At 33.1% G+C, this 13,595-nt stretch overlaps 1 protein-coding gene across 1 annotated transcript; it reads right to left on the bottom strand.

Annotated features, from left to right (window-relative positions):
• Positions 1-8,899: 8,899 nt before the first annotated feature.
• Positions 8,900-10,897, bottom strand: LOC134699066 (glutathione S-transferase kappa 1-like). Its single transcript, XM_063560752.1, has 4 exons — positions 10,790-10,897; positions 10,528-10,612; positions 9,367-9,467; positions 8,900-9,049 (listed from the first exon to the last, which is right to left on the bottom strand). The coding sequence occupies exons 1-4, from the start codon at positions 10,895-10,897 to the stop codon at positions 8,900-8,902; spliced, it is 444 nt and encodes a 147-aa protein (XP_063416822.1).
• Positions 10,898-13,595: the final 2,698 nt, after the last annotated feature.

Below are 13,595 nucleotides of genomic sequence, written 5' to 3'. Positions count from 1 at the left end.
AAAGCACAAAACTAAATTTAATATATCTTTTGATCACTTTTATTGTTTTGTGTTTAAATTAAATATCAAAAGTATTGAATTGTGAGGAAAATTCAAAACATAAAGTTCCTGATCAAATGGAAAAATCAAAAGCTCAAACAAATAAAACAAATGGATAACAACTGTCATTCATGATTTGATAACCATTTTCTTTGATTCAATATCAATACAGAATTTAGGCTCTTAATTGAACATAACATGTTTGAACTCAGATAAAACCCTAAAAGTACTCTATGCTGTGTGTCATATATTACTTTTTTTTCATCATTAATCAGACCATTGACCTGTTTTCTTTTTGAATTGTTTAACAAGAGGGGCGAAAGGTGCCTGAGGGACAGTCAAACTCATAGATCAAAAATAAACTGCCCAACGTCATGGCTTAAATAGAAAAAGACAAACAGACCAAATATTAGTACACAAGACAGAACATAGAAAACTAAAGGCTAAGCAACCAAAACCTCACCAAAAACTGGGGGTGATCTCAGGTGCTACTGAGGGGTTAGCAGTTCTGTTCCACATGTGGCACATGTGTCGTGTTGCTCATGTTATTACAAACTTGGTAAATGTTCTATTTTTTTTGTGAAAATGGAAGGGAATTGTAGTTGTGACATAAGGAACATATATCCGATATCATCTGTGAAATTATTATTCCATAACGATCAACCAACAAGTATTGGCACCTTTAAAATTTACGAATGGATGAATCCTTAGCAAAGTGATTTAATATGTGGTCTTCAGAATTCATCTACATCTGTTGAAGGTTGCACTGTGTAAATACAGCTGTTTCTGAAAACACGCCTCTTTTGGGGAGAAATTGAATATTCATAGAAAATTAATTTTGTTTACATACTGGTTCCCAGTTATGCTCTCTGTGTTCCATATTGCAGAGACAGAACTAAGGAATGTTACTAGAAAATAAACACGTGCATATTGTTTACATTAAAATCTGAGAGCCGTGGTGTAGTGGTAAGTGCATCGGACTACTAACAAAGGTTCCTGGTTCGATTCCCGTTTGGGATGAAAATTTCAGGAACTAAATTTTTGGCTCTCCCTTCACACCATTTGCGAGTATGGTCATGAGGAAACGATGATAGTCCGTCAGAAGGGGACGATAAATGGCTGACCCGTGTTAAGAGAGAGCCATATCTCTTGCATGTTAAAGACACCCTTGTAGATTTCAAAAAAGAGTAGGCTAATGCCGCTACAAGGCAGCACTCGCACCCGCAAAGTGGAAAGGGATTAATATAAGTTGCAAAACTTGTTTCCCAATCCACTCTAAATAAATATGTTTAAACTAATTGAAATCTGTGGTAACCTTTATTCGAGGTAGGGGTAGTTAAGAAAATTAGTGTAAGTTTAAACTCGGAGAAGATCAGGGTTTATAAATGTTGAAAATATGCCACACAGCCCTATAATATATTATGACCTTTGAAAAAAATGTTGTGCAAATGAACGTTCAATTCTAGGATAATTTTTTTTTTTTAAATTCATAGTAAAAGTGGTACAGTTTTAGCCATAAAAGGAGTTCCTATGGGAAACTGCATTGTCAATATTTACAGAAATGCAACCTTTATAGGGTGAAAAAGGGGAACATTCAGAATTCAATTTAAATTTGCTTTATTTCACAGATTTTGAAAAAATTAACTCAAATATGAAGTTTTATAAATTTTTGATGAAGATTGATAGGATCCATGGCCTTAGATATGATGACTCAGCATAAATTCACAGTTTACAGTATGCATAGTTTACTGAAAGTCCTAGATACAAAATTAATTCATAATATTTGCATATTTGTAAGTTGAACTGTTAAGAAGTGCTTATATTTACTCTTGGCAGTCATTGAAACTCATAGATCCTTTCTGAATATTATTTATGGAGTATTTGTGTCCTTTAGATAACCCAAAATTAAGCCACAACACCCAAATCTGCTTTTTTGTCACCACGGCATAATAAATACAAGCTAGAAAAACAAAAATATCTCAAGAAAACTTACAATAGTGTGTTCTATCCTGAATATGTACTAAATATTCCAAATTGCTAGAAACAGCAGAATGATTTAGGAAATTTGAGGCCCCAGGGGCAAAAACATAGAAAATTGCCTACCCCCTGGGTCATAAAACAAATAACTTAACTTGTAAATGTTATAGTTTTAAAGTTCTTGAAATAGAAAACAATAACTATGCTTGGAAATTATGCAAAAATCAGATGTAAGCAGTCATCTCTAATACATTTTAAGTGAATGTATATCTCATACTGGTATCTGCATACATACAACTATTGCAAATATGGCTTTGTTTGAACACTTCTAGTATATATAGTAGCTAATTTGTGTTAGATATATGGTTACAGATGTAACTGTTGTGACAAGAATTCTAGATTAACCATTTGAGGCAGAAAATGTGTTCTTTAATTGACAAATAGGCATACAGTAAGATGTGGACTGGAGACAGAGGCTGGATTGGATACTTTATATAATCTTGAATGTTGTAATGACTGACTGCTAAACATTACATTTATGATATTCTGATATGCTTTCCATATGCCATCAAAACAGTTTTTAACAGGTTCTAGGCATTTTTTATCATAAAATATGCAAATAGGGTAAGCTGCCAATAATTAAAGTCCTGTTTTCAAATTCTTTAAAAAATTGAAACAGGAGAGGGGTTGTGAAATGTGTAGTTAAGAAAAGCTTAGAGTATACACAGTGATTTTAACCCTTTAACCCCCAATCCCGCCTGTAGGCGTGATGGCGATAACCATTCTTTGATGGTCCGTTTGACCCTCCATACCTTTTTGGAACTGCCCCACATGAACTGTCATGATAACAGGGACTTCAACCATGCAGTGCATGGTCCAAAAACTCTTCTCAGACGTCTGTTTATGAAAATATGGCACTTTGAAAGCTGTTTAAGAGTTAAAAAACGGAAAAAAACGTGAAAAGAAGCCAAAACCAGGTGGGGGTGGGCATCTTTTGATTGCCACTACGTGATTGGTAGTCACTGTAGGTATTAACTATTATAAAAAATGCATGCATAGGTGGTATAGGAACAAAAAGAGGCATAATATGGCCAATGGGAAACTAGCCTGTAAAATATACGTCACCGCTTTGTCAACAATCCGTAAAAACACACATTTAGGCAGACCTGACAATAATAATTCGTCAGCAAGACACTTAAGTCCCATATACTCCCAGTAAGCATGAATGGACTGCAGTAACTATAGGGTAAGACTTGATTGACAGAGAAACACAGTCTGGTCAATGGTCAACTCTCAAGGTCGTTTTAAAATCGGAAAATAGACGGAAAATTACCATTTTTCAGTGGGGGAGGGTTCTAACCCACGAGAAATCTTCCACCTCTCACCACATCCCCACCCATGCCATGCACCCCCAAATCTCTATATATAGTTTAATAGATGAGCATCAGTTACAGCATCAAGAGTCTACTAATTTGAATATAATTTGTAAACGCCTCTTTTGGGGAGAAATTGAATTTTCATAGAAAATTAATTTTGTTTACATACTGGTTCCCAGTTATGCTTCTGTGTGCCATATCGCAGAGACAGAACTTGGGAATGTTACCAGAAAATAAACACGAGCATATTGTTTACATTGAAATCTGTTGTAACCTTTCATTTGAGGTAGGGGTAGTTAAGAAAATTAGCGTAAGTTTAAACTCTGAGAAGATCAGGGCATATAAACGTTGAAAATATGCCGCACTATAATATATTATGACCTTTGAAAAAAAATTGTGGTGCAAATGAACGTTCAATTCTAGGATAAGCTTTTTTTTAATTCATAGTAAAAGTGGTACAGTTTTAGCCGTAAAAGGAGTTCCTATGGGAAATTGCATTGTCAATATTTACAGAACTGCAACCTGAACAAATTTTGAAATTATAAGAATAAGATAACGGTAATAAACTGAAAGAAAGATGGTGATTGCAGTCCTGAGCTACCTCGTGGTTTGTCTGGAACGTTTCACAAAATTTCAATAAAGCAGCAAAATAAAAGAAAGTACTATCACCCATGGAGAATACAGTGAGCAGTGAACTGACATTCGGAGGTCTGGTATGTGCCGTTTTTGATAGGTGTTTAAAAATGGAGTTTGAGTATTCCAAATCATCATTTTGACATCTAATAGGGCACCAAAAAACGGGCCTATATCTATCCGTGAAGGTAAGGTATTTTCGAAATTTAAAGAGATTCTAAAACAACTGACATGCCTTCTAATAATTTCTTCTCTGCTTCGTGAGTATGATATAGTGCTGTAGATGTGAAAGGCGTGATTCGAGGTGAGGAATTGACAAAAATTTCCTCGAATACAGCTGATAAAGGATTCTGAGGTGTAAAATCAGAAAATTTATCTGGACTCAGAATACCCAAAAGGACTGGATTTCATTCCAGCGGTTTGAGTGCATTCAGATTCCTTTAATTTTGCTTAACACAGGTATGTTGTTTTGGTTTCACAGAGCTAGAATGCATGACGCACTAGTAAAATCTGAAAGTCATATCATGAGCTCTATAATGTATTTTCTTTGAATCCGATTTTTACACAAACTAAACAAAAGGTGGTGATGTTCATACGAAACATGAAGATCACATTTTCAGACTTTTTAGTATGAACAGACTGCACAAGGTAGATTTGTTAGTATTTGCAACCAAGTGAACCATGAGGCAAAACTGTTACAAAAACCAGTTATGAGTTACTAACTGGAAATATTTAAAGGACAAATCGACCCAGTTGTAAAACATTTCATCGAAGATACAAAGATTCAAATTTTGTACGCCAGATGCGCGTTTCGCCTACAAAAAACTCATCAGTGATACAAGGATAAAAAGTTTAATAGCCGAACTTATGTTGAAGACTATTGCTGACAGATAATATATACAGTACATATGTCATATATAAAGTAAAGAGTCTTGACTATTATATCTCCACTCTTCTCATTCTCTGCAATCATATTCACTGTTTAATCTTAGAAAGCTCATTTAGTGGACCTTCATATTTTTCACCTATTAAACAGAAAGAAAATGTCTACACATAATATACCAATGATTGTATGCTAATAAATAATGTACATGGTAAATGGTTAGGTTACACATATTATGATGATCCTTTGATGGTGTTTGTTTTAACAAAATGAATGCACTATACTGTGTTTTTTCCATATTTTATTTTACGTGCGTTTCCTATCCTGATTTCTTGATAGAGTGATACTATTAAACTAAGCATTCAACGTGATCAAGTTGAAATAATCCTTTCAAGAATTCTATGGAATTTACATGCAATAGCTTGACATACCAGTATGATATAGACACTTGTCGAGAAAATGCTAACCTCTACAGGTTAATTTGCACCTTTAAGCTCCTGACGTATGTTTACACCCCTAAATTTCGAATGTTTAAACGAGCGTCTTGATGAAGGTATTTCAAGAAAATCATTCGGACATTTGAGAAGCATTTCGTTTATACTTTTTGTTTTATCTTCAATGAACATTTCAGTTTTGTACTTCATTTATATCCATTCCAATTAAATATATTACTTACCGATAAAATTTGCAATTAAATCCAATCTATCCGATCCAAATAGCATTTCTTTTTTACCATTATTATGAATGACAATAGTTGGAGTTCCAAAAGCCTAAATAAACATTGTATTACATTTTAAACCCTATGAACAGGATATGTAAGTATGGGTATACAGAGGTATCTATATCTTCCCAATGCAATAAACGATTAAAAATTATTGTGTTCGTGTAGTATGGAGTGGAGCCATACGAAATTCTTTCCATTTAAAAAAAGCGTGATTTTCACACATTTTCTAGTACTGGGTCGATAATGCTAGTGAACTGCTAATCCCCCATGTTTTACTAGTATCCAGCTCTGTGTTTTTGGCAACAGAAAATCTTGCGCGTTCATGTACTTATACACCCTTGAAAGAAAATCAAGAACAAACGCTTCGGATTTATAAAGTGTTTTATATATTTTCATTGTCAAGCCTGCTTATTTTGTCACTTTTATCCCTATTTTACTATTTGTCCGCCAGTTAACATTACGTTCACTCTGTGGTTTAACATGTTTAAGTTTCCAAAATTTCAAACCTTTCTTAACTATCATGGATTTGTACCAAACTTGGACAGAAGCTTGTTTATGATTTAAAGCTAGTATCGAGAAGGATATGAAAAAAATAATTTTTGTTTATCTTTATATTACTTATAAATGAACTTATTTTTTCATACAGTTAACATAACATACAGTTTACAGTTTAAGTTTTAAAAATTATTTATTAGATTCAAAAAGTAGGCGAGACACTGGTTTCCGCGGAACACTTATACATTTTTTTTAATTATCAAAAGCATTTCGTCTTAAATTGCATATCATTAAGTAGGGGATATACTTTGCTTTTTTCGCTGAAAATGCATTGCATCCAATGATGGTGCGGAAACAGTTACCAAGATTTATCTTAAATCAAACAACACGACATATATGAGACGCACTGTTTTGCAGAACGTAGCATATTGCATAGGTTAACATGAATCAATTGATAAGTAATGTATCGACGAAACATTTAACTTCGTACTTTATTTGGTCTTTAACTTTTTTTTATTCCAGCGTCACTGATGCGTATTTTGTAGACGAAACGAGCGTCTGGTGCAAATATAAAATTTTAATCTTGGTATCTCTGATGAGTTTATTTAATAAGAAAAGAACGTTTTCAACTGTCACAAACGAGGCATTGCTGAGTTGTTTGGGCGTTGAAATCCATTTATAGACATCGATTTCTTACCCCGAGTGAAAGTGCTTCGTCTGTGTCAGCTTTTAAACGATCAGAAACGTCAGGTTCCTTAGCTCTGTTCAAGCATTTTACAATCATTTCTTTATTTATTCCAGCCTTTGATGCAGCCTTTAAAAAATGAAATCAACATGCAATGAGACATCAAAGGTTCGGAAAGAATAAAGAACATTTTAACATACCGATCATGCTAATAAAATATAAACATACTTGCGATTTTCAAAAAGCGGTATGTCGTTTATACAACTAATGGTGATTACAAAAAGTAGTTTTAATATCTTGAACTTAACGTTCCCATGTAGGAACCGTTTTCCCGTGTCAAATCCTTATTGTTTTGTTATTTGGAGATTTGGAGCCGTAATGGCAGATCTCTGGTTATTCCGAACATTTATGGACTTGGGACCATAAAGAGCTTGAATTAATTTATAGTTAGTTGCCTCAAATTAATTGCTGAAATCTTTACGTTGGTCGTGTGGTTATTTTGGTTGTTTGTATCATAAAGTTGCTATCTAAGTAATATAAATACCATATCCCCTTAACAACAAATGAACAATCTTAAAATTCAAATGTGCTATTCGTCAGAATTGCTTCTTCTTATTTAAAAAAAGATAAATTAAAATGCGCATGATGCATGTACCAAGACTATACTTTTTGTTTTCTATCTAAATTTGTTTTATTGTGACAAAAAAAAAACAAAAAAAACCCCAGAGTTTGTAATTCTGATGTAAAATGCCGTTCAAATATGGATGCTGTATAATGCATTCATATCACTAAACCCACTCTGTAAATATAACAGAAGTTGAGATTGAAGGCTATTTGACATAAAAGTACAATGTATATATATATGAAGGCCTTTTCTTTTATTATGCTTTATCGTTTAATATAAAATAACATACCTCTGATATATCGTCATCCGTAGTTATACCTTCATCCTAAAACAAAACGTACTTTACTTTCATATTTATAAAATGCATTTGGCGAAAGAAACAATGAATTATTTTGATATTTGTTATTTCGTGTTTATTTTTCGTTTTCTGTCTTACACATTCTTTTAAATTGTTTTGCGTTTACTGTCAAATGAAGCTTGGTGAAGAAATGTAACTCTAACGGTATGGTTTGCTTGGATTTCTTCATAGTTTTAAAGCTGACAATAAAACACATGCACAATTCACATATATCTTGAATGCATTCGTTTTTTTTTTATACAACCTCTTACTTGACCAGTTAAATGATATTTTATGGCATTCGGACACATTATATATGTCTATTAAACGTGGGAGAATTAGGGAAACATGCAAATAAAAAGAATGTTAACACACCAAGATATACTTTTTATATCTATAATTGGTCAATCGTCATCAGGTGATCATGTTACAAATGACTGTATAAAATATTTCCTTATCTGAATCATGTTCTTTTATAAATTTTGACCATACACGAGTTTGACTCAGGTTGTATTAAGAATACTATGGTGCTGTATGCGGAGCACGATACCTATGGCTTCTCTTAAAGAATTTCTCCTTGTTATCGAATTTGTCTTGTTAAAGCCTATTTTGGATGTGGACATATATGTCTGTAAATATCCTCAATCATATCTTTTAAGTGCACTGTCCTCTCGAAATTAATTCCTCTTTGATAACAACTGGTTCTAGATCTTTTACTAGTATTTCAATAGACCACTTTCGAGTTCATCCGTCACCGGAAAAAACTCGTCAATTATACGCGCCTTTATCATCGTCATTTGTGCGTTTAGGGGCGTCGTCACTTCCTTCCAATGTTGAGCGAGTGGTTGGAAAACTATAATTCTATATTGTACGAATTATTCGGCAAATTGAATTCTCAAAATTGACAATCAACACTGCTGTCATTAGGGAAATGTCAGTAAGTACCTACAGAGCAACCATTATTTCTAGTTTATCCTGCACAAAGACGATCACTTAGACGCTTGATGAACGTAAATAGTGCAGGGATACAGGCGAGCCCCTCTATCTGGTAAATGACGTCATAAAGGCGTGTATAATTGACGAGTTTTTGCCGGTGACGGATGAACTCGAAAGTGGTCTATTAATCTAAACAACCCCACAACTCACCCTGCCCCACACTCGCAACCATAGCTGTCGAGAAAGTTCTTCTGTATATTCGGAGTTTTCAATATCAACTGCTGTTATAAATAACATAGCGGGTCTTGATCCTTTCACATACATAACTTCTTTCAAATCCTGATCAAAACAAAGTAGTAAAACGCCATGCAATATACTGATTTGAATGCATTACAATTTTTTTTATATTAAAAAATATATATGATTTAAGTAAAGCAAAAGACATCTACTATACTGGAATCATCCAATATGCACTAATTGTAATATTTATCACTGGTTTTTCACTTGTAAAAGCAACTCTGCAGTTGCGTTAGTATAGCCAAATTTTTAGTTTACTTTGTAATGTTTTGTTTGTTTCTCAGTTGTTTATGCCTTTACGTAATGTCTGTTTCGTATTGATGATGTTTGATTGACCCCTTGGTACCATAGAAACTTACAGCAGGGATTTTGAAGGGTACTTGATGGTACTGTCCTAGTCTTGCTAGATCTTGTAGTATATACTGCATTTTTATTGGAACATTGCCTGGAAGCTGATTCCCTGCAAATGTGAAATTAACATCAATTAGTTTTATTCCAGATTCTTTTAATAAATCGTTATAAAAGAGTGTGGATAATTAGATGGGAGTTCTTCATCTCTCTATTCATTTCTCTGTTCTCTATTTTGGGCCCATTTTTCTTTTTTTTTCTTTTTTTTGCACTTTATTCTTCACCTTTTGGTCGATTTTTTTAATCCTGACCAGACCTTTTCTGGATAAAAAAAACCAGATACTTAAAACCTTAAAACTCCATCAAAACGAAGGCATGTACAGAAATGTGATTTGTGGGATAAAAAAGAGCAAACAATCATATGTTACGGACTTTTCATGTGCCAAACAACATATGGTGGTTGACATGAACATAACATGAAAGAAACAGCCAAAAATCTTTTTCGTTCAAAGTTAACTAAGTTATATGGAATAATTGGTTTGTTTTGAATTTCCAATCAAAGCATACATTTTGTAAATATACACATATTTCTTATGATTTTTGATTATTCTTAAATATTTTAATACAAGATACAATTTATCAAGTTTCATAATTCTTATGTCGTGGTTGTAAGTTGTATTGGTAATCCACCCCGCTACCAAATATCTATAACAAAAGGGATTTTTGGAAATATTTGGTATTGTGTGTTTTACTTGCTTGGTTTTATAACTATTTTGATCTGAGCGTCACTAATGAGTCTTATGTTGACGAAACGCGCGTCTGGCCACTGCTGGTTGATGTTTAGTCCCCGAGGGATTACCAGCCCAGTAGTCAGCACTTCGGTGTTGACATAAATTTCAATTATATGGTAATCTAAATAAATTTCCTGTTGACAAAACCTTTTTCGAAAAACTTAGGATTTTCTTATCCAAGGAATAGATTATCTTAGCCGTATGTGGCACACCATTTTGGAATTTCAGGTCCTCAATGCTCTTCAACTTTGTTCCGTTTGGCTTTAAAACTATATTGTTTCGAGCGTCACTGGTGAGTCTTATGTAGTCAAGCGTATTAAATTATAATCCTGGTACCTTTGAAAACTATTTTTGTTACAATATATGATTTATGTAACTCACCTGCTCCTTTTAAAACGTCTTCCTGTGAAAGCGGTTTTAATCTTAGATCCATATTCCTCCATTTGGACTTGTAACGTGTCAGAATCTACAAAAGAAAAAACAATGTTTTCTAAAAATTATTGTTTGTTTTTGTTGAGTTAGTATGTTACAAAAACTGTAGTTTTCTTCTTTAGACTAGGGCTTTACATCCTTAAAGGACTTATAACAGTGGACAAAAACGACCGAAAACCCTTAATACAGAACTTTCAAATCATGCACTTACCTCAAAACACAACCACGAATACGGTGATAATATGTCATAATACAAATCTACTCTTTTTACAGCAGGAATGACTAAATTTTGAAATTTCTTTTTATAATCCCGGTACATAACGAAGTGTTGGATGTTCTTATGTATTTCAATAAGATAGTATGATAAATATAATAGTTTTAAAACAATGAGTCGGTAATTTATGGAATATATTTTATTAAATATGTCCGTATACATGATAAACAAAAATCTAATTTAATTGTATTCTTTCCGCTGATCATGTCGATCTTGTTCTTTAAACATTGAACCTCACGTAGTACAATTAGTTGAACAATATATAGGCTAGATGGAAAAGAACAGATTAAAATTAAGGGGCGCTGGGACTTCGATATTTCAAGTTTGAAATTATAAATAATTCTTTATAGTAGGTAGAGTTTTGAACAGAAATGGGATATAGAAAAGCATTCACCGAAAATGCAGTAATGGAAAATAAAATTAAGGATATTTGCATGATATGAACATATATTAGGTATATGATCAAAATATGATAAGCACTTGCAATGTCGATGACCTTTTTGGTAGCTTTCGTCTATCTTTTACATCTTGATGTATAGATAAAAACACAAAATAACTGATAAAATTAAGATTTTTTTTCTTTTTATCTGATAAAACATCGAAAAGTCGGCTTTTCAAAGGTCACATTTTGAATTTTTGAATTGCCAATGTTATCATAAACTATGTTTCAATAATATTATACAAATATTTCACTATATTTCATCCAAAAAAATAGGTTGATTTTTCAAGTTTTAAAAAGTCAAGCTGTTGCAATACTTTTTTCCATGTGTATATAACAATTTTTTTGTATTAAAGAATAAACATGTATATGATTTTAGTCTGGGCGGGAGGAAATCTTTGGTATTACAAAATAGCATACAGTTAGACCAATCAAAATGTATGAAATAAGACATATTACAAAATTGCCAATGTCAGTTATTTGTAAAGTTTGCTTCCAAAATATTGTATGAAAACTTGAAAATCGTTGTAGAATGGCTTTGGGAAAAAAATAATTGTACATTTCTTTATTTCTGTGAAAATAGTTTAAAGTTGGATAATCCAGAGATGTCAAAGTTTTTATTTCACTGCTATTTACAAAATTGTTCAGGTTGACATACGAAATTTTGGAGGCATGCTTGCCAATTTTTTTTAAAGCCTGTTTGTAAGACATTTTTTTTATTGAAAAAATTGTAATTTACAACATTTTAGAAGCCCAGCGACGAAATGTCGTAAATACAATCCCATCCACTTTTCCGCGAATGTGACCGACCGAATAAGATCACGGATTTGTACTAGTAGTAACATGTCTGAAACGACAAATGTCCCACGTGGAGCAAGATCTGCCTTCTCTTCCGGAGTACCTGATGTCATTGCAAGCTTTTGGTGGGGTTCGTGTTGCGCAGTCTTTAGTTTTCTATGTTACATTTTAAGATTTAATCTTTGTCTGTTGATCCATTTCGTTTTTTTTTTGCCTAAAATTGTCATTTGATTTTCAAATTGTAAGTTTGAATGTTTGAATACTTTTTGACACCAATGGTCTGGGCGGGAGGAAATCTTTGGTATTGCAAAATAGCATACAGTTAGACCAATCAAAATGTATGAAATAAGACATATTACAAAATTGCCAATGTCAGTTGTTTGTAAAGTTTGCTTCCAAAATGTTGTATGAAAACTTGAAAATCGTTGTAGAATGGCTTTGGGAAAAAAATAATTGTACATTTCTTTATTTATGTTAGAATAGTTTAAAGTTCTTGGATAATCTAGAGATGTCAAAGTTTTTATTTCACTGCTATTTACAAAAATAAGACTTATTACCGGATTTGTACTAGTAGTAACATGCCTCAAACGACAAATGCCCCACGTGGAGCAAGATCTGCATTCTCTTCAGGAGCACCTGAGGTCATTGCAAGCTTTTGGTGGGGTTCGTGTTGCTAAGTCTTTAGTTTTCTATGTTACATATTAAGATTTAATCTGCGTCTGTTGATCCATTTAGGTTTTTTTTTTGCCATGACATTGTCATTTGATTTTCAAATTATGAGTTTGAATGTCCCGTTGGCATTTGTCGCCTCTCTTTTTCTTAAAAGAGATGGCGATGTCCGTGAACATTTATAGTCAACTTTAACGTAAGAAGCACCAATCTCGAGAACTTTGTTATCACCAACCTTCAATCAATCAAAATACGAAAGTCGAACGCATACTCTGATATGCATAATCTTCATATACAGGTGCTGCTGGCAGTGAATTTTAAATCGACTCTCACTGTTAGTTACTAGGTTCAATTTAAAAAGATGGAGGCTTCTGAAATCTTTTCATGGTTTTAACAGTCTTTATGAAGTCTGTTTCATACGAAAAAGACAAACAGACGAGGACAGCTCCCTTACGTTTATATACTGTCTGTTGACAAACAAATTAACATATCTAACAAATATATTGTCCATGGAAAAAAACAATCATCTGAATTATGCAATTTTAAGAAAACATTTTTTTAAATTGATTTTGTTCATAATTTGGCGTTGTCAGTTTGTTTTAGATTTACGAGTTTGACTGTCCCTTTGGTATCTTTCGTCCCTCTTTTTTAGACGAATTGATTGACCCTTTTAGCTTAGTGCTTAATTTAGAAATGCTTACATTATCAGGATTATTTAAAGAGGATTTTGATTAGATGTTACTTAGCGCATCTAAGAATGTTTGGTATCTACACATGACTTACGGATCACCAAGAGAAAGTAGTTTCACAGCAACTATATGGCTCCGTCTTAATGCT

This window comes from Mytilus trossulus, unplaced genomic scaffold (assembly GCF_036588685.1).
Source record: "Mytilus trossulus isolate FHL-02 unplaced genomic scaffold, PNRI_Mtr1.1.1.hap1 h1tg000024l__unscaffolded, whole genome shotgun sequence".
NCBI classification, from domain to species: Eukaryota; Metazoa; Mollusca; class Bivalvia; order Mytilida; family Mytilidae; genus Mytilus; species Mytilus trossulus.
This window is presented reverse-complemented; position numbering and strand designations above follow the sequence as displayed.

Bases quoted from the DNA above. Each gene is read 5' to 3' on its own strand.
- LOC134699066 (XM_063560752.1), bottom strand. From the start codon at position 10,897: ATGTACCGGGATTATAAAAAGAAATTTCAAAATTTAGTCATTCCTGCT. The intron at 9,468-10,527 runs GTGAGTTACATA...TCACATTTGCAG, and splicing joins AGACGTTTTAAAAGGAGCAG to GGAATCAGCTTCCAGGCAAT. The intron at 9,050-9,366 runs GTAAGTTTCTAT...TGTTTTGATCAG, and splicing joins TACCCTTCAAAATCCCTGCT to GATTTGAAAGAAGTTATGTA.